The sequence below is a fragment of the Hyaena hyaena genome, unplaced genomic scaffold, assembly GCF_003009895.1.
Source record: "Hyaena hyaena isolate Hyena2069 unplaced genomic scaffold, ASM300989v1 scaffold_181, whole genome shotgun sequence".
Lineage (NCBI taxonomy): Eukaryota > Metazoa > Chordata > Mammalia > Carnivora > Hyaenidae > Hyaena > Hyaena hyaena.
In genome coordinates this window covers 401,721-425,021 of record NW_024080813.1, presented here as the reverse complement: position 1 = coordinate 425,021, position 23,301 = coordinate 401,721, and the positions used below count along the sequence as shown (strand labels likewise).

Genomic DNA, 23,301 nt, shown 5'->3' with positions numbered 1-23,301 from the left:
GAAAAATGCTAAGACAGGATTAATTGTCCCCTAGAAGGGGAGTCATAACCATATTTCTGATTTTAAGTGATCATTTACTTTATAGCATACTATTGAATTAATGACAGAATTGTTGGCAGAAGAAATCAAAAGAGAAAAGCATCAGCTGGAAGATGTCACCATCTAAGAAATGCCTAAATGTGAGGACATGGAGAAGTACATCTCAGAAACTCAGGACACATAATGTGTTTTTCTTTACAGAGGAAGATAGATAAAAAGATACTATCTGGAGACTGCTTAAGGCAAGTGTTGCTCCCGTACTGTGTTGAAGAACAACAAGAGAATTTAAGACACTGTAATTTAAAGTTGGTATTCTTTAGTACACGTTCTACTGTAACTCATTTCCAGTTCCACAAATTACTGGGTTCCTGGAGTGTAAGGAATTTGGAGAACCCCGAATTACAAGTATTAGCAGTATGTTCTACGTGACACTAGAAGCTCAAAGTTTCTTGCTATTTCATGAGGGGGTGAAGCTCCGAGATGCACCAAACATAATATGGATTCAAAAGCATTAGATGCACCAGCACTATTAATGAAATGAATAAAATAAATACACATATAGGAGAATCTCACGGAAAGTGGTTTTTGTTCTTTGATTCCTCTTCTAAAGTGGATACTTCCTGGGGTGCCTGGGTGGCTCAGTCAGTTAAGCGTCCGACTTCAGCTTAGGTAATGATCTCATGGTTCGTGAGTTCGAGCCCCACATCAGGCTCTGTACTGACAGCTAGCTCAGCACCTGGAGCCTGTCTTCGGATTCTGTATCTCCCTCTGTCTCTGACCCTCCCCTGCTCATGCTGTCTCTGACTCTCAAAAATAAATAAAAAACATTAAAAAAAATTTTTTAAATAAAGTGGATACTTTCTTCTACTGATGTCTTTCACAGACTTATCTCCAGGAGATGGTGAAATGAGGCAGGCTTGGCATATTGGTTCTATGAAAGTAGGTGCTATAGCACTTAGAGAGTCTGCAGAAAACCAAGGAGAGACCCAGGTGGGGTGAGAGGGAAGCATGGAATATGATACTTCGGTCCAACTGTAATCTAGGAGCGAGAGGAGCCCTCAAAGGCAAGGATGGGAAAATTTGCCATTCTCCCAACATGTGTCATGGCAGACATTGCTAACTGATTGCCACACTATTTTTTTTTTAATATTTTTATTGATTTCTAGGAGAGAGAGAGACAGCATGAGCAGGGGAGGGTCAGAGAGAGAGGGAGTCACAGACTGAAACAGGCTCCAGGCTCTGAGCTGGCAGTCAGCACAGAGCCCGACGCGGGGGTCGAACCCACGAACCACGAGATCATGACCTAAGCGAAAGTTGGACGCTTAACCGACTAAGCCACCCAGGCGCCCCTGCCACACTATTCTTACTGAATCCATTCAAAACCTCTGGATGTTTCTTAAACTGCTCCAGGCTTCAACCCCCAACTGTTCTGAGTTGGTAATCAAGGTAAACCTTTTTGCCAGCTCTGCTTGAGGTTACTCACAGTGCACTCTGTCAACCAGGGAAAGAGGCCACAGTACTAAGGAATACTGAAACAAAGGATGTGCATCAGTGTAGAGTATCTCTCATGCTGTTTGTCCCTAAGGGACTCACTGAGCTGGTGATAATCAGAAAGGGCAGCTCATTCTGGACTCTCAGATGTGAGATAGTGATATCCTTTCCATCAGAGGTACAGCAATCACTGAGACACTCAATGGATAATTCTATACCTGTAGATGGCAGAATTTGGGAAGTGAAATGGGCCTGTGCCCGTGTGCTCCAATACACACAGGCATGGGGTTCAAAGAGCCTCACACAGACACATTTAGCACCTTGGTTTCACCACAGCACTGTTGACAAGTACTCTATGGCAAAGACTGAGAGCTCCAAGATAGTCATGTACTCCTAACTCTGCAATCAACACACGACAGAATCTGTTCTGTACCAGAGCTGTCAAAAGCGAGCTGTCAAAAGGAATCTGCTTAAGAATTAAGGTTTAGAGGCCAAAGATAGCTGCTCTATGGCAGTTGAGAACCATTGCCCTCCCGGGGATTCCATGCAAACCCAAAGCACACATCTTTTCCAGAGACTGGAGATGCAGTAGGAATGTTCTCTCCATAGTGTAGCACCGACACAGGCATAAGTGACAAACACAGAATGAAAGCTGGGAGAGTTGCTTCTCCAGCCCCCATTCCAGGGGGAAAATAGAGCTCCACAGGACAAGCAACTCCCACTCTCTTCCTGACTCTACATTCACTGATTTGTCCAACCAAGATAGCTTACTTTTCCCCAGCTCTATACTGCTCTTACTTTGTTTGGGTGATTATGATTATAAGTAAATGCAAATACAGGGTCATTCTCTCCCCCCTCTTCCAGCGTGGTGTTTCTTATTTACAGGGAAAGCAATGCCTTGGATAACAAGGTGTTACTCACTGCAGCAACGCAAGTATGAGGAAGCACAAAGGAGAGATGGTATGCACAAAGCAGATACATACCCACTGTTTTTACAATGCTGTCAAGAAACAAGCAGAGTATTTACAGACTTAAGAATCAATAATCCCCAGGGCGCCTGGGTGGCTCAGCTCGTTAAGCACATGACTTCAGCTCGGGTCATGATCTCACAGCTCGTAGGTTCAAGCCCCGTACTGGGCTCTGTGCTGACAACTCAGAGCCTGGAGCCTGCTTCAGATTCCGTGTATCCCTCTTTCTCTGCATCTCCTCTGCTCACATTCTGTCTCTCTCTCTCTCTCAAAGATAAATAAACATTAAAAAAAAAAAAAACCAACAATCCCCATATCCAGGAACTCACTTATACCTAGAAACTAGTTCAGAATTCAGGCGTGGAGGATAGACACACAGCAATTATACATCTCAATTTCTTAACATTCAAAGGAATCAAAGAGTCTAAGAAAGGAAAGGAGAGAGGCTTTCATATTTTTTTACAGACGCTCAAGATAAAGGTACTCTGGTGAGAGGAAGAAAGAAGCCAATTGTGGCATTTCCAGACACATCCTGCCTGCCTGCCTGCTTGTGCACGTGTCCTCCACCTGCACCTGGACTGTCATCCATCAGGGAAGTGGCCGAGGCCTCAGAGGGACTTCCTGTGTTGGGTGATAGCATACATATATCAGTCAAGAGCCTGCTAAAGATGGAAACACACTTTGCCTGGGTCTGGGACGGAGGTCTAGAGAAGAGGGAGAGTGAACCACACACAGAGCAGTTTCCTTTGTAGTCAAATCAAATAAACATAATGCTGAGTGAACTGTCCATTTTTATATACTTGTAACACTTTGTACTTTTGTTTGGCTTTATGGGTATTTGAGTGGAAGGCTTTTCATTTTCCAAACCTTGGCTTCTTCTTCTTTAAATGAGCACTTTCTACTTCAGTAATTTTTACTTCAGTTTAATTTGTTAAGGCATATTGGCGAAAACTGAATGACAGCTTCTTGTATCTGAAACATTCAAACTTGAGTAAAGTGATCAATCAGGACAACAAAATACCAGTTCTCGTCCCTCAGGGGGTACCAATCCCTCAGGTGGTTGGCAACTCATTTGCTGCAGGTATAAATTATTATGACAATTTTGGAGACCAATTAAAGGTGGAAATGTTCATAGCCAGTAATTACATGTCCTGGTGTTTATCACAGAAAAATTCTTGACACATGCACAAGGGTGCTCATTGTCATATTTTTTAAAAAAAATAATGAAAAACTGCAAGTAAGCATTATCCAAAGGGGTGTAAAATAATTAAACTGTGGTGTGTTCATGTGATGAAACATAATATTGCAGTTAAAATGAAGAACTACCATATAGTGTCTATGAATATATACATGCAGAATAAAGTTATAAATACATGCGCAAGGAAAGGGAAACATGTACCACCTCCAGAATAGGTCACCTTGGGCCTCAGCTATATTTATGTTCCCTTTCTTTTTAAAAAATCCATGGTGGGCATTGAGGAGGGCACTTGTTGGAATGAGCACTGGGTGTTGTATGTAAGCAATCAATTACGGGAATCTACCCCCAAAACAAGAGCACACTGTATGCACGGTATGTTAGCCAACTTGACAGTAAATTATATTTTAAAAAATAAATAAGATTTAAAAACCCATGGTGATTATGATAAAATGTCAGCAGTTATTAAACATAGGTGTTCATTATATTCTGTACTTTCTTGTATATTTAAAATTTAACAAGAAAAATCAAATCACTAACCAGGATATAGTAGTTTATCCCATGAGTGGAAGGGAAAGTTACCAGAAATGTGTTAGTTTTCTTTTTAGAAATTTTAGAGAATACCAATTTATTGGAACCCAGAATGTATGCTCTGGTAATTAGGTTTAAGATTTCTAGTAGTAATGGCATCTGCTAAAATATTCTTTTTAAAGCATTTTTAAAATGTTTATTTTTGAGAGACAGAGAGAAACAGAGTGCAAGTGGGGGGGGGAGAGGGGGAGGGAGAGAGACAGATAGACAGACAATCTGAAGCAGGCTCCAGGCTCTGAGCGGTCAGCACAAAGCCCAATGCAGGGCTTGAACTCACAAACTGTGAGATCATGAACTGAGCTGAAGTCAGACACTTAACCAACTGAGCCACTTGGGTATCCCTAAAACATTCTTTTATTAACGCCTTGATGCTGAAGTTTTGTTTTGTTAGATGAGTTTTGGAACTCACTCAGCTAGAATGCACTACTGAATTATAATGCTGCAACTCTGCACAAAGTTCATTGTAGAACAGGGCACGTGGAACTCCAGCTCACTTCAACCCAATAAACCACTGATTGTAAAGCTCGCTTGCTTAGTGGAACCTCTTGGTGTTGTGTCCTATAATAGGGTTTTCCCCCATTCCAAAACATAGTAGTAACTGTTTTCATCTAAAAATATTTTTAGTCTTATTTCAAAAACTGAAGATATTTTTCAACCCCTTGCCTTTTCTAAGCAGCAAAAGAAGGGATTTTATTTAAAACCTGGCTCGAGCCACACACATCCCCATTTCCCAGAGATCGGCTGGTGTTCACAACTGCTTGCCCAGCAAGCCCAACTATGGGAGCATCTTCAGGGACTGAAGCACTGCTGTGGCCAGGTGGGTGAGAAGTGGAGCAGAGTTTAACATTCTCAGGGTCCCAATCTTCCCAAACATCAATTAAGGGTGCTCCTGATACCAGATTCAGAGCTCCACCCAGGAGCTTAGAAATTACACGTTGATCGCCACTGCCCTAGATCTGACACAAAAGGGGCCTTCTGCCAATTTTTGGTGCTAACAGTGAAGACCTTCTTGGTTTCTTCCCTTATCTATAATTTATCCTCCTAACTTACTATTTCTGCCTCCAAAAGTTTCTGTGGTCCAACTAATAAGACAGAGGGCTTTTAAAATCTTCACTACTGTTCTGTGAAAACCAGTATTGTTAAGAATATGGACATGAGTCCCAGACTAGCATGAGTGTGGACAAGCAGAAAGTGAGTCCATTCTACTATTTTGATCGCAGTCACCATTACTGACATTGACAGTGTCAACAACTGTCATCACCATGCCCCAAGCTCTCTGGTAACTCTGAAATCATATTATCTCAATTTTCACAACCACACTATGAAGTTGATCTCATTATACAGAGCAGAGAGAAATCAGAAGGGTTCAGAAATACCCCCTCGTAAACTGTATCCTTCCTTCTTTGGTCACCCTTCAGATGGCCTTTAACTATGAAAGGCCATTTTCTCATAGCTGTTACTTGCCTTCTGCTTCTCTTAGAAAAAATAGTGTCAGTCACATTATAAAAACAGTTTAGAACAATTATGAGGGGCAAACATGATTTAGGAAGCTTGTAGGCAGATCCCTTGACCAAAAGGCTTTTGGAGATAATCCATCCAAGGGAAGTCCTTTTACTGGCAAAGCCTGAAAAACAGAGGCCTGTACTGAACCAGAATGTAAAACCCCAATGGAAGACTACAGAACTTGTCCACGATATTTTAGACTTGTTCACTTCTACAAGCACCGGGGAAGATAGATATGTTTTCGTTCATCTTATGGGCAAGTTTGCTTATCGCTCTCTTTATTTATGAAGCCGGGCACCTACCGGGTGGCAATACAGAACTATGAGCTCAGGACCATTCTGGATACCTCAAGACAGGGGTGGTAGTAGGCACCACTGGAATGGCAGAACTGGTTAATACAAGGAGGGAAATAACACCCCAAACTGATAGTATTGAACAGAGGGATTATAGGAATAGGAGTCACATAAATACTCATGAACCAATCACCGTTTATTAGAACACAACACTGGTTTAAGGGCTGCCAGAAGCAGAGGGTCCTTGAATTTCTACTCCAGATCTACAATTTGGTGTTCATTTTGATAGCCCTGGTTTTTGCAATTAAGAGAAAATAAAAAACGGGGAGGCTGGGTGGCTCCGTTTGTTGAGCATCTGACTCCTGATTTTGGCTCAGGTATAATGATCTCATGGTTCCTGAGTTTGAGCCCTGAGTCGGTCAGGCTCTGCTAATGCAGAGCCTGCTTGAGATTTTTTCTTTCTTTCTCTCTCTGTCCCTCCTCTGGTCTCTCTCTCCCCAAAATAAACAAATATTTTTTTTTTTTAAAAAACAAATGAAAATAAAGAAAGGAAATGGGCCATTAGCTTTGAGATTATACTCCTTAGGGAAGAAAGGACAAGGAGAAACACGGCTTCAGTGGGTTTCTGGGCAGAAAACAGAGGAAATCTGACCAGGGCTAAGATCACCATGTTTTCACAGTCACTACCTAAATAGATAAATGGTACTGAAAACCCTTGGGTGGTTTACAGATTCACTTTTGTTTTAGTGTCACAAAGAAAGAGTTAAAAAAAAAAAAAAAAAAAAGAGGAGATGTAGGGAGGGGGGAAAACAGTCCCTGAGCTAGACAAAGGAAGAAAAAAAAAAGCAGGGTTGCCTTGACAACACAAGCACTGGTTGCATTTTAAATAATATTTATTTTTTCCTCCTAATTTCAATACAAGTATGTGGTGGCTTTGTAATGCTCGAGTTGGCTAGAAATGAACGATGTCCTTTCTTGTAGGTTTCTGGGTACGGAAAGCCACAGAGAGAGGCTCTCACAGGAGGTACAGAGGGCAGAGGCGAAGCAGCCGCCATTTTGTTCTTCATACTGGTCTTTTATCGGCCGGCTCACCTACTTGGTGTGGAATAGCGGGAGGGTCTGCAACTGCCCCACCTTCCCCTGGAGCCTCCCTCAGCTTCTCCGGGGCCAGGCGTGTGTGTGCAGAGCTCCATGACTAATGGTCCAGGCTTCTGCATGACACCCACACCAGGGCCAGAGGTGGAGAGAACCGACACGGGCTTCAGCGTGTCCCGGTGGGCTCCAGTCTATCCTTGCTCTCTCCCAGTTACATCCACCTTCCTTCCGAACTGCCTGCTCCAGAACATGAAGCTTCCGTGACAGAAACAAAGACAACAGCCTGACTACGACAAGTGCTCAGCCAGCCTCCATGGTTCTGTCAGGGTGACTCTCTTAGCTCTGTGTCTCCCCCAGTAGTCCTGCTTCTCTGACGGAAACCTGACCAATACAAAATACAGTGTATGCACATTTTGAAAAGAGCAATTTTATTTTTATAACTGGAAAAAAGAAAACATACTCCTACGTAAGAGGGAAAATAATGCACTGCAGAAAATTTGGGAAATATCTTTACAAAGAAAAAAAGGAAGTCACCCACAGTCCCACCAAACAACGGTTTCTGTCTGCTTACCTCTATACTCTTGCAAACTTTTGATTCTACCAATTAGAGTTTTATACCTTTTTTAACACCGTATATGCTGAGCAGTTTCTCAGGTCATTAAAATTTCTTTGATAACCTGACTTTTTTTTTTTTTTTTGATGACATGACTTTTCAATAGCTACAAGATACTGTCAGGATTATGTACTGTAATGTAACCATCTTCTTTTAAGTTGGTTACAATCATGAGCTTTCAGGGGTAACGCTGCCAAGAGCTACCTCACGTATAGGTATCTGCTTGCATTTCTCATCACTTCTGTGGGAACCAATACCTAGAAGAGGAGTATTTCAGGCTCTGAATACATATTATCAAAAGGTTTTGGTCACCATCTTCAGGTCGGTCGGCATCTCACACTTCGGCCAATGTGCAAAATATTTACCAACCAGTATAGCATGGGTGTCAGTGAATCAGAACCAATAATGCAAGGTGGGAACAGGGTCCTGGAGCCGTCTGTCATGTCATGCCAGGACTTAACCCTTGAGTCCTTGAATCATGGGAGAAAACTGGTGGACCCTTGGGAGAAGAGTCAGGCTGTCATGGAGATTTTTACTGGGAGGGCTTGAGGCAGCCACTATTTACCAACTGGAAGTTGGCAGTATTTTGACAAGATATCATAGTTTCACTGGGGTATGCCCCGTGACTATCAGCTCATGTTAGAGTTTCTACCTGACTTTCTCTTCTCCAGGCTGAACAAACCTCAGTTATTTCAGTCTTCCCCTGCCGCCCCAGTGTCTTCTCTTTTCAAAAGCTTAAGCCTCTCTACAGATTTCCTAACAAGCTCTACTAACTGTGTTTAGTGAAGATCAATTGGATTAGGCCAACAGTCTGAAGTTGACCTTTTCAGTATTGGAAAAGGGACAAAGAACAAAGTACAAACCAAGAGGGAAAATAGACAGTGAATGTGAACATCGCTCAACTACTGAAAAAGGAGCCAGTTTCTAGAAGACAGGACAAAAGCAGACAGTGTCGGGATTCTCACTGGTGGAGGCACTAGGGGGGTCAGAGTGGTCAAGGAGCTGCTGAGTCACACACATCTACCCCTGAAGTCTAGTGGCTCCTTCCTCTGTGCCCCAGAGCCTGTTTTCTTACCCTATTACTGAGCTTATGACAAGACTTGGCAACTATTTGATTTTATCTACTTCTCCTACCAGGATCATCCACTCCAGGAAATCTGACGTATTTGTTTTATCATCCTCTGAATTTAGCCTAGAGTCTGACCTACAGAAAGTACTCCATACACATCAGGTGAGTCACAAACCAGCTTGTCCTTCACCAATTGAATTGCTTCATGGAGTGAAGATACTTAAAACTTGTTGTTAGTGGTTCGGTCTGGCATTATATGCAATTATATTCCCTTTCAGAGCTGGGGAATTATGTAGATTAAGGCAGAGAGTTTCAGAGCCTTCAGAACCTGGAGATGCCCACTGGCCTCCAGCTAATGTGCTTCCCTCATTTTCTTTAGAGAAGCAGAGGGGGAAAGACAGCCCAATCTTACTTCTGATCACTTCTACTACTGCCTCTTTCTTAAACCGCTTAGCACTTAGGAGTACAAATGCCAACTGGAATCCATTATCAGGTGAAAACTCAATGGCAGGAAACCAATCCAAGTACTTCTTAAGAAATCTAGAAACATACTGAAATCGAGCTCTTTCCCTTTTCCTGACTCCCTCTCTCAAATCTTGACAGCTAAGAAAGTGAGTGCCTGAAAACCCAGAGTTCACTTTACTATATATTTAAACAACTACCATAAAGGAGGGATACCCAGCTTCTCTTCCTTCGCAAGTCTTCCAGGTTCAGTGCCCAACCACTGCTTCCCATCCCAGCCTTCCCACAGGAGCCTCTTGGTAGGATCCCAGAAACAACAATGGGGTGAACTATCATTTCGCCTCCTAGTTTTATACCTAGTTTGTATGACAGCTGTGCAGAAAACTGATGGTTCCTTTGGTCTTAATTCCACCACTTCAGCCTATATTCCTTTGGACGCATGAGGGCCTCTGCTCTCAAGGAACTGAAACTGCACCCTGGCGACTGTGCACAACGCAACTTTCATCTTTCTGTGTGTGTGGCAAAATAATTGCTTTTTGTGGGGAAGAGTGGGGAAGTGACCCAATTAGGATATGCAAACCGAATGAAGGGAGTTGAATGAAAAGTAGCAGCTGAATTTTCTGCCACTTTTCCTAGAGGTCTCCAAAGCGTACCTAGCACCGGGTCAGCACCTTGCACAAATCACAACGGCACTGAAGCCGGGTCAGGCAAGATTCTTAAAGGATTTAATAGAACTACAGTCAAACACACACTCGGCAGCGCAGTAAAATTTCACCTTCTCCATAGAAGACCCAAAAAGATGCAGAAATGCAATATGGAGAACCCAAAGCCATTTACTTAAGCCGTGGCTTTAGAGATTGGACACAAAAGGAGGGAAATTGGTGCACTCATCAAATCCTGATCTTTGCCTCAAATACCTGATGACACTACAGCTAACAGTGTTCAGCGCCATTCGCCTACTTTGTAAATGCTGAAGCTCAAGGAGGGGGAGCAAGTATTTTTTGGATACTTATCAGGACTGGTTAAGTGACACAACTTGCACAGTAGCTCCTGTGAAGAACTGCAATTAAAGATCTCTGCGGGTGCCGGTAAGATCGCTGCTGCCATGACACAGTGTACACACCATTTTATTCTCTCCTCCCCGAAGCCCTCTCCTTGCTTTTCCCAGGGTTTAAAAATCATGTTAACAATAAGCAAATACAGCATGGCCAGATGCCTTTCGTGGTCAGATGGTTCATTGTTTAAAAAGTTTCAGTTTAAAATCCAAAAGATTGTTAACAGATGCAGTTTCTGGCGAGAGACTGGGAAAAACCTCACTTAAACAAAAGAGTATGTTGTGATTGGAACTAAAAAGGGAATTACCTTTAAAGATAAGAACCACAAACATTTCCTATTTGAAAATATCTCCAGCCCCACCAACAGGACCCTTCTTTGGTCCTTTCATAGAAGTGAAAATAATTGGACAGTGGACTGCTGGTATAACAAACCATGGCTGCTCAACCAGTCCGGCCATTCTCCCAGACTTGTTTGGACTTCCAACAAGGCCACAACATCCATCTCTTACTCTCCCCCAGATTACTCAATTAGGCAAGTCTCCAATTAATTTCTTTCCAATTCTTTTAGCCCCAGAAATACTTTTGCTGCTATCGTTTTGGCTCTGGAAATGGGTTTTCAACTGGAGACTTAGAGAGAGACAAGTGTGAGAAATGAACACAGAGTCTGATAAGCAGACAGATGCTGTTGGGACACAAGTCACTATTGGGTGGAAAAGAGCCACTTGGCTGAGTAAGGCCTGGCCCCATCCTCAGTTCCCAGTCTCATTTGCCTGCACAACTGCTGTGCACTTTAACACAGAAAGCCAGCTTTTCACCAACTCATGTGTCTGTTTCTGTTGGCTTTCGTGGGCCCTTACTCTATGGCTTCACTATGTGTGAGAACGTCTGTTATGTGCTGGGTTCTAATCTTGAAAGATGGAAAATCTAAAGAGCCATGGGTATGTAGCTTTCCCTTGGCCTGAGAAATGGACATGGTTTGGCTTGCTGATGACAAGCCTGATTTGAAAAGGCGACCAAAGATATGGTCCAAGGAAAACAATCTGTCCTTAGCAATAAAGATGGCCACCACGGGCTCCACTTTGAGAATAAGCAAACTGTCTGTTAGGAGATCACATATGAAGAGAGGTAAACATACCCTTTTCACACTTAGATTTTTGTGTTCTCTCATTCATTGTATTATTGCCCTATTTATTACAGTGCCCCAAAAAGGTCAGTTTCAGATCCATCACATAGTACACATAACAGTCTGAGAAGCGCTAATTAAGAAAAACCTAAATTTAGCAATACTTTCATCCGTTTTTTAAAAACCATTTTTAAGTTTATTTATTTTGAGGGAGTGTGAATGCACGAGTTGGGGAGGGGCAGAGAGAGAGGGAGAAAGAGAATCCCAAGCAGGCTCCTCACTGTCAGCATGGAGCCTGATGTGGGGCTCGAACTCAAAAACCACGAGATTGGGACCTGAGCTGAAGTCAGGCGCTTAACCAATTGAGCCACCCAGGCTCCTCTACCATCCATTTTAAAGTGAGGCAGATCTATAGCCCCACAGGAATCCCTGAAGACTTAAAACGGCTTTCCCACTCAGCCACTACTTGGCTGTCATGTAAGGAAGCCAGGCTGTAGGAATGAAGCTTACAGGAGAACCACACTTCCAGACATCTGTGCAGTCTGGCTAGGTACTAGTCGGAAGGGCCCATCTATCAAGAAATGGGATTCTGAGGCCAGTGGCCATATCCATATCTATCCTCCTACAAAAAGGCAACCTCACCATCTGCACATGAGACAGGGTTTGCAAGGGGATTTGATAGGCCTGGAAATTGAAAAATGAGCAGCAGCTGCAAGTCCAAGGTCATTACTATCCTCCAGGATTTGCCTTTTCTAATCTAAGGGGCAGTAGTTTCCATGATTAACTTTCAATTGCTGTCAAGGGTGTAATAAAATCTGGGAAAGAAGAAAACTTTCCCCTCAGTAAGCTGCTCCCATTTTCTTGCCCTTTCCTTTCCTCCAGTGTATATTCTCAATTCCCACTTCATATTGTTTCCTAATTTTGAGAAAAAACTCTGCACTTGGATGAGCCAAGATAGACAATGAGGCACTTGAAGATTTGTTCTTCTCAGTTCTAGGGGGCAGGTCTTAAGATGGCTGTGTGAGAAGTTCCCTTGTTTTCAAAGACCATACAATACCATCACTTTCACAATTGAACACATATTAATTTCAAAATTCTTTCCCAGTGTATTATATCTGTTCCCTGAGCCATGGCAATCAGTTCAATAAAAGAGAGACAGAACAAAGAAGAGGACACAGTCTTCACAAACACATCACCCTGGTTACTACTGGATTAGGAATCTTTAGGACTATGACTTGGTCTGATCTGGAAAGCAGCTCAGAAAATCATACAGAGAGGTTAGCACTGGACACATCTCTCTGCAAAGGCCCCTGGAACCAAACCCCACACGTAGTTTTATCAGCTGTAACTGCTCAGGTGGAAAACAAATTGTGCTTTGAATTTTTCTTGACAGCTCAGTATAACACTTGTGACAACTTAGTGCTTCGCTCCTCATACGCTCATTTCAACGTGTCCAATGCTGGAGTTACAAAGATGAGTTAAGACATGGTGCCTCGCCCCAGAGGCACAAAGTCTGGCTGGGGAAGGGCACATGCAGGCTCACTACCGCAGACATGCTCCCGGAAGGTTAGCACGGCAAGCATACAAGGCAGCAAAGGGGCGGTGGTGCTCAGAGGCACTCACATGGGCAAATGGAGGTCTCACAGCACACACCAGTCACATAGGAAAAGGTTGCTCTGACTGATATTGTGTCTTGAGAAGAAACTGGACTGCTACCGCTTGTTCTTATTTCCTTGTGGCAAGAGTGAGTGACTCAAGTGCCCACTGTCTGATACAGAGAGGTAACATTTCTCCTAGGTGCTAGCCTGCCCTTCCTGCTTACCCCACTGTGATTCAAGTTTCTACTGAACAGAAGAAAAAAGTGGCAAAAGATGGCCATGAACTTGATTGGTTCCAAAAATGGGGTGGGCACAGTCTCAGAATTTGCCACGGCGCTAAAAGATGGCAGAATGAACTTTATTGCAGGAGATACAGTCCATGTGGTGATGCTTAGCACCATCAGAGCGGATATCCATTCTCCCCTTTTCCAAAGGTAACAGAACCCAGAATAAGGACTGATTTCCTTGCAGCTGGGGCCCTGTACCAGTGGGCTGTGAGGGAATTCAGGTGGAGGACTCCTCAGACATGTCCCTAAGAGCGGAGGTGGGGAAGTTTGTGCTTTCCTCCATCCTTAGTTTGGAATAGGAAATGGCCAGATGGCCACCTTGGACCCATGAGAATGAGGCCACACCTTAGAGACACTGAAATGGAAAGTTGCTAGAAGGTGGGAACAGAGGACTGAGACCCCAGAATACTAGTCCTAACCTACCGAAATACCAACTTCTATGTAAAGAACAGGGGGAGAATTCGGTCTTGGTGTAAGCCTATACTATTTTGGGTCTCAGTTGTACAAGACTATGAATAGCAGGTACAGGTATGGGCGATATGGGAACATGTCCAATAAAGTGTCGATAAAAACAACATCCAAGGGGCGCCTGGGTGGCTTAGTTGGTTGGGCTTCCGACTTTCGCTTAGGTCATGATCTCGCGGTTCGTGGGTTCGAGCCCCGCGTCGGGCTCTGTGCTGACTGCCAGCTCAGAGCCTGGAGCCTGTTTCAGAGTCTGTGACTCCCTCTCTCTCTGACCCTCCCCTACTCATGCTGTCTCTCTCCTAGAAATAAAACATTTAAAAAAAAAATTAAAAAAAAAAAAACAAAAAAAACACAACATCCAAGGCATCAGCACTTTGCCGCACGTAGCAACAAGGCCATGATCTGGTTTGTACATTATAAAGAGCTGTCTCAATTCTGGTGGTAAAACGGGAAAGCAAAGGGAATCAAAAATGATAATTTTCCAGTTAACCATCAACACAATGAACTTCTTACCTTTTTCTTGCTACAGTATATTTGCCATTTCTTCTCAGCTGGAAGTGCAAACATAGCTTCCCTGTGTTTGTCTGTCAGGTCAAGTTCATCCTGAGAAGAAAAATAATAGTTAGTATTTCACAGATTAAATGTCATTCCTGTAGGAGAGGTTATCATGGATTATTACAGACAGGGGAAGAAAAAGAAACCAACACATAATTCAATGAACTTGGAAAAGACCAAGACTGTAAGGTGTATGTTGCCACCGTTAAAAAGCACGTCCCTAGCATGGGGCTGAGTATCAAGCATGGCAAGAAGGACAAGGCTCAGCCCTACACTTACTGAAGGGTATGGGAAAGTGAGCTGAGCACAGACAGAATCATGCTGAGCCGTTGTGTACTGCTATGGGTGTTGGGGGGCGGGGGGGGGGAGGGGAATGTTGAGCAGTAAAGGCCATCGGAGCTCCTGAGTTTGGAAGGATTACTAATGTTAAAGATGAGGGCTTGCTGGGGGTGGCTCCACCAACACTGAGTATCAGGCTGGACGTGAAGAACCTGGACATGACAAGGAGAGGAATGAAACAGCACCCAAGGCAGGGGTGCAAGAACAGACTAGGTGTGTTTGGGGGACAGCAACCAGCTTGGCTGAAGCACCGGAAATATGCAAAGAATCATCGCATAAAAGGTTTGGGAAGTAGGAAGTGATCAGTTTGTGAGGAGTCTTTTTTTTTTTTTTTTTTTGTAATGTCTATTTATTTATTTTGAGAGAGAGAGAGAGAGAGAATGAGAGAGAATGAGAATCCCAAGCTGGCTCCACACTGTCAGCACAGAGCCTGATATGGGGTTCAAACTCATGAAACATGAGATTATGACCTGAGCAGAAACTAACAGTTGGATGCTTAACCAACTGAGCCACTGAGATGCCCCATGAAAAGTCTTAAATGCTAGAACAAGTTTATTCTCTGGACGAAGGAGAGCCAACGAAGGCTGTGAGCAAGGGCATGGCATCTTCATTGCCACAAGCCCCACTAACATGTATTCGGTGCAGGCATTTTCTCAGTTCCCACAACATCTCGGAGTTCCACTTATTATTACATCCTTGTAATAACAATGCCTGTCCTAATACAGCTGGGGGAAATTTGGGTGGGAGATGGGGTAAGGATCGTGCTCCAGACCACACACCTGTATGGAGCTGGTTTTCAGCCCACAGCTGTCAGAGTCCAGAGCCCAGACTCAGCCTGTCAGATCAGTGTCTGGAAACATTAATTTTACAGTGGAGTGCAGCTTAGATTGGACACTAAGGGGGAGCAATTTACAAACATCCATAACTAATGAATAACAACAATAGGATAATAAATATAAAGTGCTTAGAGAGAAGTTCTTGGCATTTAATAATAACTCAATCATCCCTGGTCTGTATTATAGGCATTGAACAAACCTCTGGTACATTTTTGTCACCACAGGGAAAGTTATCTAGTTGAGAGACTGGTGGGTGTAAGACACATAAAAAGATGCTGTAAGTTAAGGCACAATAAGGTTTAGATCCCTGAGGAGTATAAACTCATCCCCTGTCTGAATGCCTTTGGTATTTATCTGCAATTCTGCCACTTGTAGACACTAGCTTCACATCTCATACTTCTACCTCCATTTATCATCAAGCCCTGTTACTTCTTTCTTGAAAAGTATCATTATTTTTTAAGTTTAGTTTTTATTTACTTTGAGAGAGAGAGTGTCTATGCACAAGCGGGGGCGAGGGGGAGAGGGAGAATCCCAAGAGAGAATTGATGACATGGTGCTCCAACCCACAAACAGATATCATAACCTGAGATGAAACCAAGAGTCAGATGCTTAACAGACTGAGCCACCCAGCTACCCCAATATTTCTTTTTTAAAATTTCCAATGAAACCACCCAAACTTATACTCTAATAACTGCTCCCTTGGCTCCTGGCAATCGCCTGCCCACGTCTCCTTGTCTTTCCAATCCTTCCAATGGCACATCCAGAATTCATTAAAGCAGTGGTACTTAAGCCTGAGAGACCATCAGAATCACCTGGAGGACTCCTTAAATCCTTGGTCACTCAGTGTTAGGGACTGAGGCAGTAGGAGAAAGTGTGAAAATGTGAATGTCTAAAAAGTTTCCCTGTGGTGCTGATGCTGCTGGCCCAGGGACCACATTTTTAAACCACTGCCTTAAAAAGAGAGCTCCTGTGCTGTCTTGAGCTCCCAGTTCAAAAAATTTCATTAGTTCCACATGCCTACAAAATTAATTACATATTCCTCAGCTCACCTTTGAGGTCTTCCGCTTATAACCCCCAACTGACTTTGCCAGGCTTGCTTCTGGTTATCCCTTCTGCCTGGTTCTGTGAACCCTACACCTCCAGGGTCTAGCACTCTGGGCTCGATACCTGGACACAGTAGTACTAGCTTCCTGGGGGAAGTTCTTAATCTCATTAAGCTCTACTTCCTCATCTCCAGGATGGGCCTATCATTTCTCCTGCAGGGCTATTATGAAGATTAGAAATATCAGCTAAATATGGAATAATGCTTGGCATGGCGGGGGGAGGGGGGGTGAGTTGCCACAGTATTGTTATTTCTCTCGTCATTTAAACACAAATCAGGTGCTATTTTCTTTTAAGAGCAAGGTAAACAGTTTGGTCACTTAAATACACACCCACATACTATTATACCCTAACCACAAGAAACTAGTTAAGAATTTTAGCAATGAACAACCAGGGAAGGAACAAAAGGTATTTACAGCAAATTCCATTATGAGGAAACATGCTAAAAATGTTAAAATTTTGGCATGCGACTCATATATGTGAAGTGAGTATTTTTCTTACTTTCTTCCTTGTTTAGTTTCCTATAAGTCATATCTGCTCTCACCTGTTGATGAATGGGGAAAATAGTGACATCAATCACTTTACAATGTTCACGGGTTTTGGGCCGGGAGACGGGGGGAGATATAGGGGGTGGTCAGGTCGGTTATCCAAACAGGTGGATAATATGGTGCCTAGCTTGGGGAGAAGGTTTGTGATCTGTGAGAGAAAACAGCACTCCTCACATTGCGTCCTTTACTACACTACGGCACTGTGTTTTTGCCAACTGAGCAGAGATGTGAAGAAACACAGGAGTCCTAAAACCTACAGATTCACAGCAAAGAGTATTCATATTACTATATTTTGCTGTTAGAGGTAGAAAAATGCTTCCATGGTTTTGAGACACACAAATGACCAATTCTGACTTGAGAGAACACAGTTGCATTGGACTTAGAAGCAGACAGTTTTACGCAAGAAGACAATTTCCATAAAATAAAAAATGAACTGCTTAGGGTCTCTGGATATAATTTTGGATTAAAGAAAAAAAAAACAGGTAAGAAATAAATACTGGTAATAGTAACAGCTAACAATTATTGAGCACGTTCTGTGTGCTTAGTAGTGCTGTTTTATGTGAATTAATTTAATTTTCACAACAACCCTATAAAATGGGTACTGTTCCCCCATTTTCCAGGAAATGGAATCACAGAAAAATTAAATAGCTTGCTGAAGGTAACCAAGCTAGAAAAGGGTGGAGAAGGAACTTAAGTCTACGTACGGAGCCCACGTTCCTAACCACTAGACTGTACATTCTGTTGATCATTCAACAGGTAGGTAAAATCATGGCACTGAAGCAAATGTGAAAATGTATCCATCCGCTGCACTCACAGCCTACTAAACGTCTGTCAGCAGAGAGAGGAAGATGTTGCTATCAGACGCCCCCGAGCTCCAGGCCTGGCCCTATGGGTCATGCAACCTTGGACAAGTGACTTAACCTCTAAACTTCAGTTTCTTCACCTGGAAAATGAGAACAACAACCTATATCTGAGAGGGTCCTCTTACGGATTCATTCATGCAGCCAACAACTTGTTTTCAGGGTTTCTTAAATGCCAGGCATTATGCTAGGTCAAGTAACAAAAAAGTATCACAGAGCTCATATTCTTAAGGGAGAAGGGAAATCAAATGATCACATGAACTGAAGTATGATTGCACAGGATGCTGAGATCTGACAGTCCACTCGTGCAGAAAGGTAGAGCTGTGAAGGGCTGTCCCAAGGAAGTGAGGTGAAAGATCTGATGAATAACAACAAATAGGTAAAAAGCACAGGAGACAGTGAATAGTAGCCTTTAAGGACACTATGAACTCGGGTCTTTCTCTTAAGAGCAACCAAAGGTCATTGGCAGATTCTGAGTAAGAATGACATAGATTAAATTAGATAATGACTGGGAGTGCCTAAGCACAATGTCCAGAGTGTAATAAGACCCCCACCCTTCCATTCCAAAAGTATCTCTGGCTCTGACTCATTCCATTTTAATAATATGGCTGAACCAAGCATGTGAAACTCTTACAAGACTATTACAGCCTTAGAGATCAATCAACACTCGCTGTCCTACCCATTCCAGGACCATGGCCAGACATTATAAAGAATACAAAGATGAATAACAGACCCTGATTTCATGGAATTTAAGAATCTAGTTAGGAAGACAAAGATGATAGAAAGCTTCAATGGTTCCCTTTCTTTTCAGGATCAAGTCCAAAATTCCTCAGGAGGTAGGTAAAGGCCCTCTGTGATATACTGACTTGTGTCCTCTCCTTCTCTTCCTCTTCCTCCTCCTCCTCCTCCTCCACCACCACCACCTGCCACTTTTCAGCAGATCTGATCACAAGTTGCCCACTTCTGAAAGTTTTGCCTATGCCATTCCTTTTTTTTTTTTTTTTCCAGAGAGCCCTTCTCACCATTTCTAAGGATCAGTCCTATTCATCTAAGCTTTTATAAGGTGTCAACTATTCCCCTCCAGATAGCCCATCCTCACTTTCCTGGAAAGGTCAGCTCGTCTATTTTCACCTATCCTTACAGCATTCATCACATTGCTACTGTTATGTTATTGGCATGTCTGACTCCCATTCTGGACTCATTCCCAGAGGACAGGAACTGAATTTGTTCTATTCATCTTTGCTATTAATTTAGTAATTATTGTTCCCAAAACAATACCTGACATAGCTGGGTTCTCCACCCCACCACCCCCAAAAAGGTAATGTGAGGGAAGCTGAGGAAGCTTGGAGGAAGAGAAGGAAGGAGGAAGGGAAGGGGCTATTATAGGATATAGTAATGCTCAATGTATTTCAAAGATTAACCCCTCCCCCCTTTTCTGGTGGGTAAAATGTACATATGGTGAAACGTACAGATCTTAAGAATACAATTTTCAGTCTGGCAACAGTATACACTGAAGTGGTTGTAGCACTCTACATTTGAAAAACTGATTCTATCATGTTACTCTCTCATTAGCAACATAGGGCAATTCTAGTTACTCCGTATTTCACCAAAACAATTTGGTGTATGTTTTCACAATGTTAAGCATCTAGGTTGTGTGAAGAGTTATCTCAGAGCAGTTTTATTTTGCATTTCCCTAATAATGGATGTGAACATGCCATTTCACATGGCCATTCCTATGTGTTCTTTTGTGAAGGATCCAAATCTTTTGCCCAATTTTGAGTTCTCTCTCCTATTATTGAGTTAAAGACATTCTTTACAGATTTTGGAAACAGCTCCTTTGTTCCAGGTATAAAGAGACTATTTCTCCTAGCCTGTAGCTTGCCTTTTTACTTTGTTAACAATCTATTTTGATCACTAGGTGTCTTCATTTTAATGATGTCTAATTGACTAATATCTTTTTCTTTTAGAGGTAGTGCTTTTTGTCTTCTCTGAGAAATCTTTACAACTTTCAGGTCAGACCCATTCTGTGGTTTCTCATGGAAACTGCCTAGTTGTAGTTTTAGCTTCTGTTTGAATCTTACTCCTTATCTCCTAGACCCGATTCCTAGGGTCCTTCTTCAGATATAAAATGCTGAATGGCTTTTGCCTTCTCTCTTTCCCAGCTACTTGTACTCATTTAGATATAGTGCTGGGCAAGGATGGGAATTAAGTCACAGTTGATGGAAGAAGGAAAAAGAATGGAATGCAAACTAATTGGAAAATCATCTTGACATATTAGGCCCTTCAAGCTCTGCCATTACTTCAGAGCAATATTACAGATTACAGAGATTTTTCATTTTTATACTTAATTCAAAGACCGACAGAGGCAATCATGGAAAACAAAAGAGTTTGGATCACTATATCTCAGACAGTATTTCTTTACATGAATTTGTAGAAAATGTACATTTATGGGGCAGAGAGCAGATTGGTGGCTGTCTGGGGGTAGAGGGCGGAGCAGGGGCTGACTGCAGACAGGCAGGGTGGTAGTAATGTTCTGGAGCAGGAGTGTGGCCATAACTGCACAGCTGTATACATTTACTAAAACTCACTGAAACTCTATGTACACTTACAAAAGGTGAATTCCATCACATGTAAATTACATCTAAGCTGCTAAACAACAACAAAATTGAGCTTGGTTGTTGGAGCCCAGAGGAAAATTAAAAGTTCAGAGTAAATATAGCCTGTATACACTGGAAGGAAAGAAGTTTCTGACTGAATATTAGATAAACGAAGGAGTTGGTTTAGGAGAGAAACGGATTGGAAAGAAATGTGAAGCGAAGGAAAAGTGTGTCCTCCTTTATGATAAGCAGCTCACTCTGGAAACTGTTAGAATTTCAGACACAACTTTTGAGACCAAGGATCACTCCTATGAAATATCTTTATTCTTTCCTTGAGAATTACACAGATTCTATTAATATGCATTCCATTTAGACCAAAAGATAGTATTTCCCCTAAGTTCCCTTAATATTAAATTAAATGGTATGTTAAATGTAACGATAAAGCTTCAAGAACCTTTTTCAATTTTGGGTTTTTTTTCCCCCAATGTTCCCTACTGGTGGTGCTATAGAGTACTTGCTCCTCTTGGCCTCTATGACCTTATGAATTCATAAGCCCGTTTTCCACTAAGATTAATAAATGTAATTAGCCCAGTTCCAGGGAGCATCCCAGATGCTCCTAGATCACCTTACTGCTTTTGTTTTGTTTTGTTGCAATCATGCTAAGTCAGGTACTGTTTTCCCCAAAACAACTGTTTTGCAACTAATGCCGAGACAAACAGAATGAACTTCATTCCTACTCCAACTCCTTGGACTCCGATGGCCCAGCACTTTCAATGGCCACCGAATTTTCTTTCGTATTACTCTTTGTTGGACAGAGTTTTCAGTTAACTGAAGGAAAATAATTTGGCCAGTGAGAAAAGAAGAAACATTTCCACCAAGCATCAGGCCTCTCCCCACAGTGCTCAAGCTTCTTGAAAACTAAAACCAGCGAACAAAACCCTATAGGCTTTTCTTCTTAGAGAAGACTTTAATTTTGTTTTTAATATCTTTATATGTATTTGATATAGTATCTTGGGAAAAAGGTATGAATTATATATAAATATATACAAATATTATATGTTAAATTATACAATATAGTATCTTGGGGGAAAAGGTATACATTATATATATAAATATTATATATTGTTAAGCGGAAAAGACCTCTGAGGGAAACCCAGCTGTGGGAACTAAAGTTCCCTAACAAAGCATATTATTAAGACCCACTTCTAAAAGGTTCTGTACAAAGAAATCTCACCAGTCCTACACTCTACATAAGTGGGCAACACTATTGAGAAATCTACATAAATCACAAAACAATTGGCACAGTACAAATAAATCTAAGGAAATGGATTGATTTTCTAGATAAAGCAAGGGAAGGAATTTTGAAATAATATACAATAAGGGTCTTGAATGAGTTGAAAGAGCTTTTTCAGAGATTTAGCTAAACTAAAATGTGGATTTATAAAACCTCCAAAACAGTATTGAAAGCATTTATTCTTTGAAAATCCACCAAATCAATAGATTTCAGTAAGCCAACAAGTAAGTTTCCAGCTAACCAGAGAACTCTCTAATAAAGGAAATCTGGGTTTCTATTTCTAATGGGTTAACTCTTTAAGTACATACTAATTTAGATTCACATAGAGGTAGAAGGACAGGCAATGATGTGGAGAAGGGAGAATTAAAAAATGAGAAGATAGGTCTCCAGGATCATGCTACCAATCAACTTACTGCTTTGTGTGTGTGTTTGGTTTTGTTTTTTTAATGGTCCTTGACAAGGTGACTCACCATCTGACTCAATGTACAGACCTCATAGAATTTCTTTCTTTTTTAAAAACATTTTTTTAATGTTTTATTTATTTTTGAGAGAAAGATAGAGACAGCATGAGCAGGTGAGGGTCAGAGAGGGAGGGAGACTTCCAAAGACAGGCCCCAGGCTCTGAGCTAGACGTCAACACAGAGCCCAACCCAGGGCTTGAACCCACGAACTATGAGATCATGACCTGAGCAGAAGTCGGAGCCTTTACTGACTGAGCCACCCAGGCGTCCCACCTCATAGAATTTCTAACCATAACTCAGACAAAGCTAACTTTTCTCTTTCAAATTACATACTTCAGATATTTGCCCACAGCATGCAGGCCCAACTCACCCACCATCACCCCACCCACCAAAGAGTTTCCCACATGCCCTATAAACAGCAATCCTCAGGTTCACCTCACACACACCTTATGCTAGTGGTGCCTTTTCTGAATTTAACCCTCTCCTTCCATTCCGTAACTCAACCAGAAATAAGTCAGACACTCGGAGAGACAAGTGACTATGGGGTCATATGACATGGTGATAAGTGCACCTTGGGGAAAAGGCTAAATTACAGTTTTACACATGTATGGAGAAAATGTACTATTAGGCTGAGCTATTTCATCAAATTTATGAACATCATTTAACACCAAAGCAAGCGACCATCACATCCATAGATCACAGACTGCCAATTCAACTCTTAAAATTTAACTACAATGACCTTAAGAAACAGTATTCTACTTTCACAGTGGTGGTTTGAAATCTGAAAGTTAGAAACCATATTTGTCAGTTTAAATAGAAGTACTCTTGGTAGGAATGCAAACTGGTACAGCCACTCTGGAAAA

The 23,301-nt window shown here is 42.1% G+C and overlaps 1 protein-coding gene across 1 annotated transcript in view; it reads right to left on the bottom strand.

The window, feature by feature from the left end:
• Positions 1–23,301, bottom strand: part of DAAM1 (dishevelled associated activator of morphogenesis 1) — a 172,153-nt gene that overhangs the window by 67,565 nt on the left and 81,287 nt on the right. Inside the window, exon 3 of the mRNA XM_039240768.1 lies at positions 14,361–14,450. Within this exon, the coding sequence (XP_039096699.1) occupies positions 14,361–14,450 (90 nt within the window). The remainder of the gene's footprint in view (positions 1–14,360; positions 14,451–23,301) is intronic.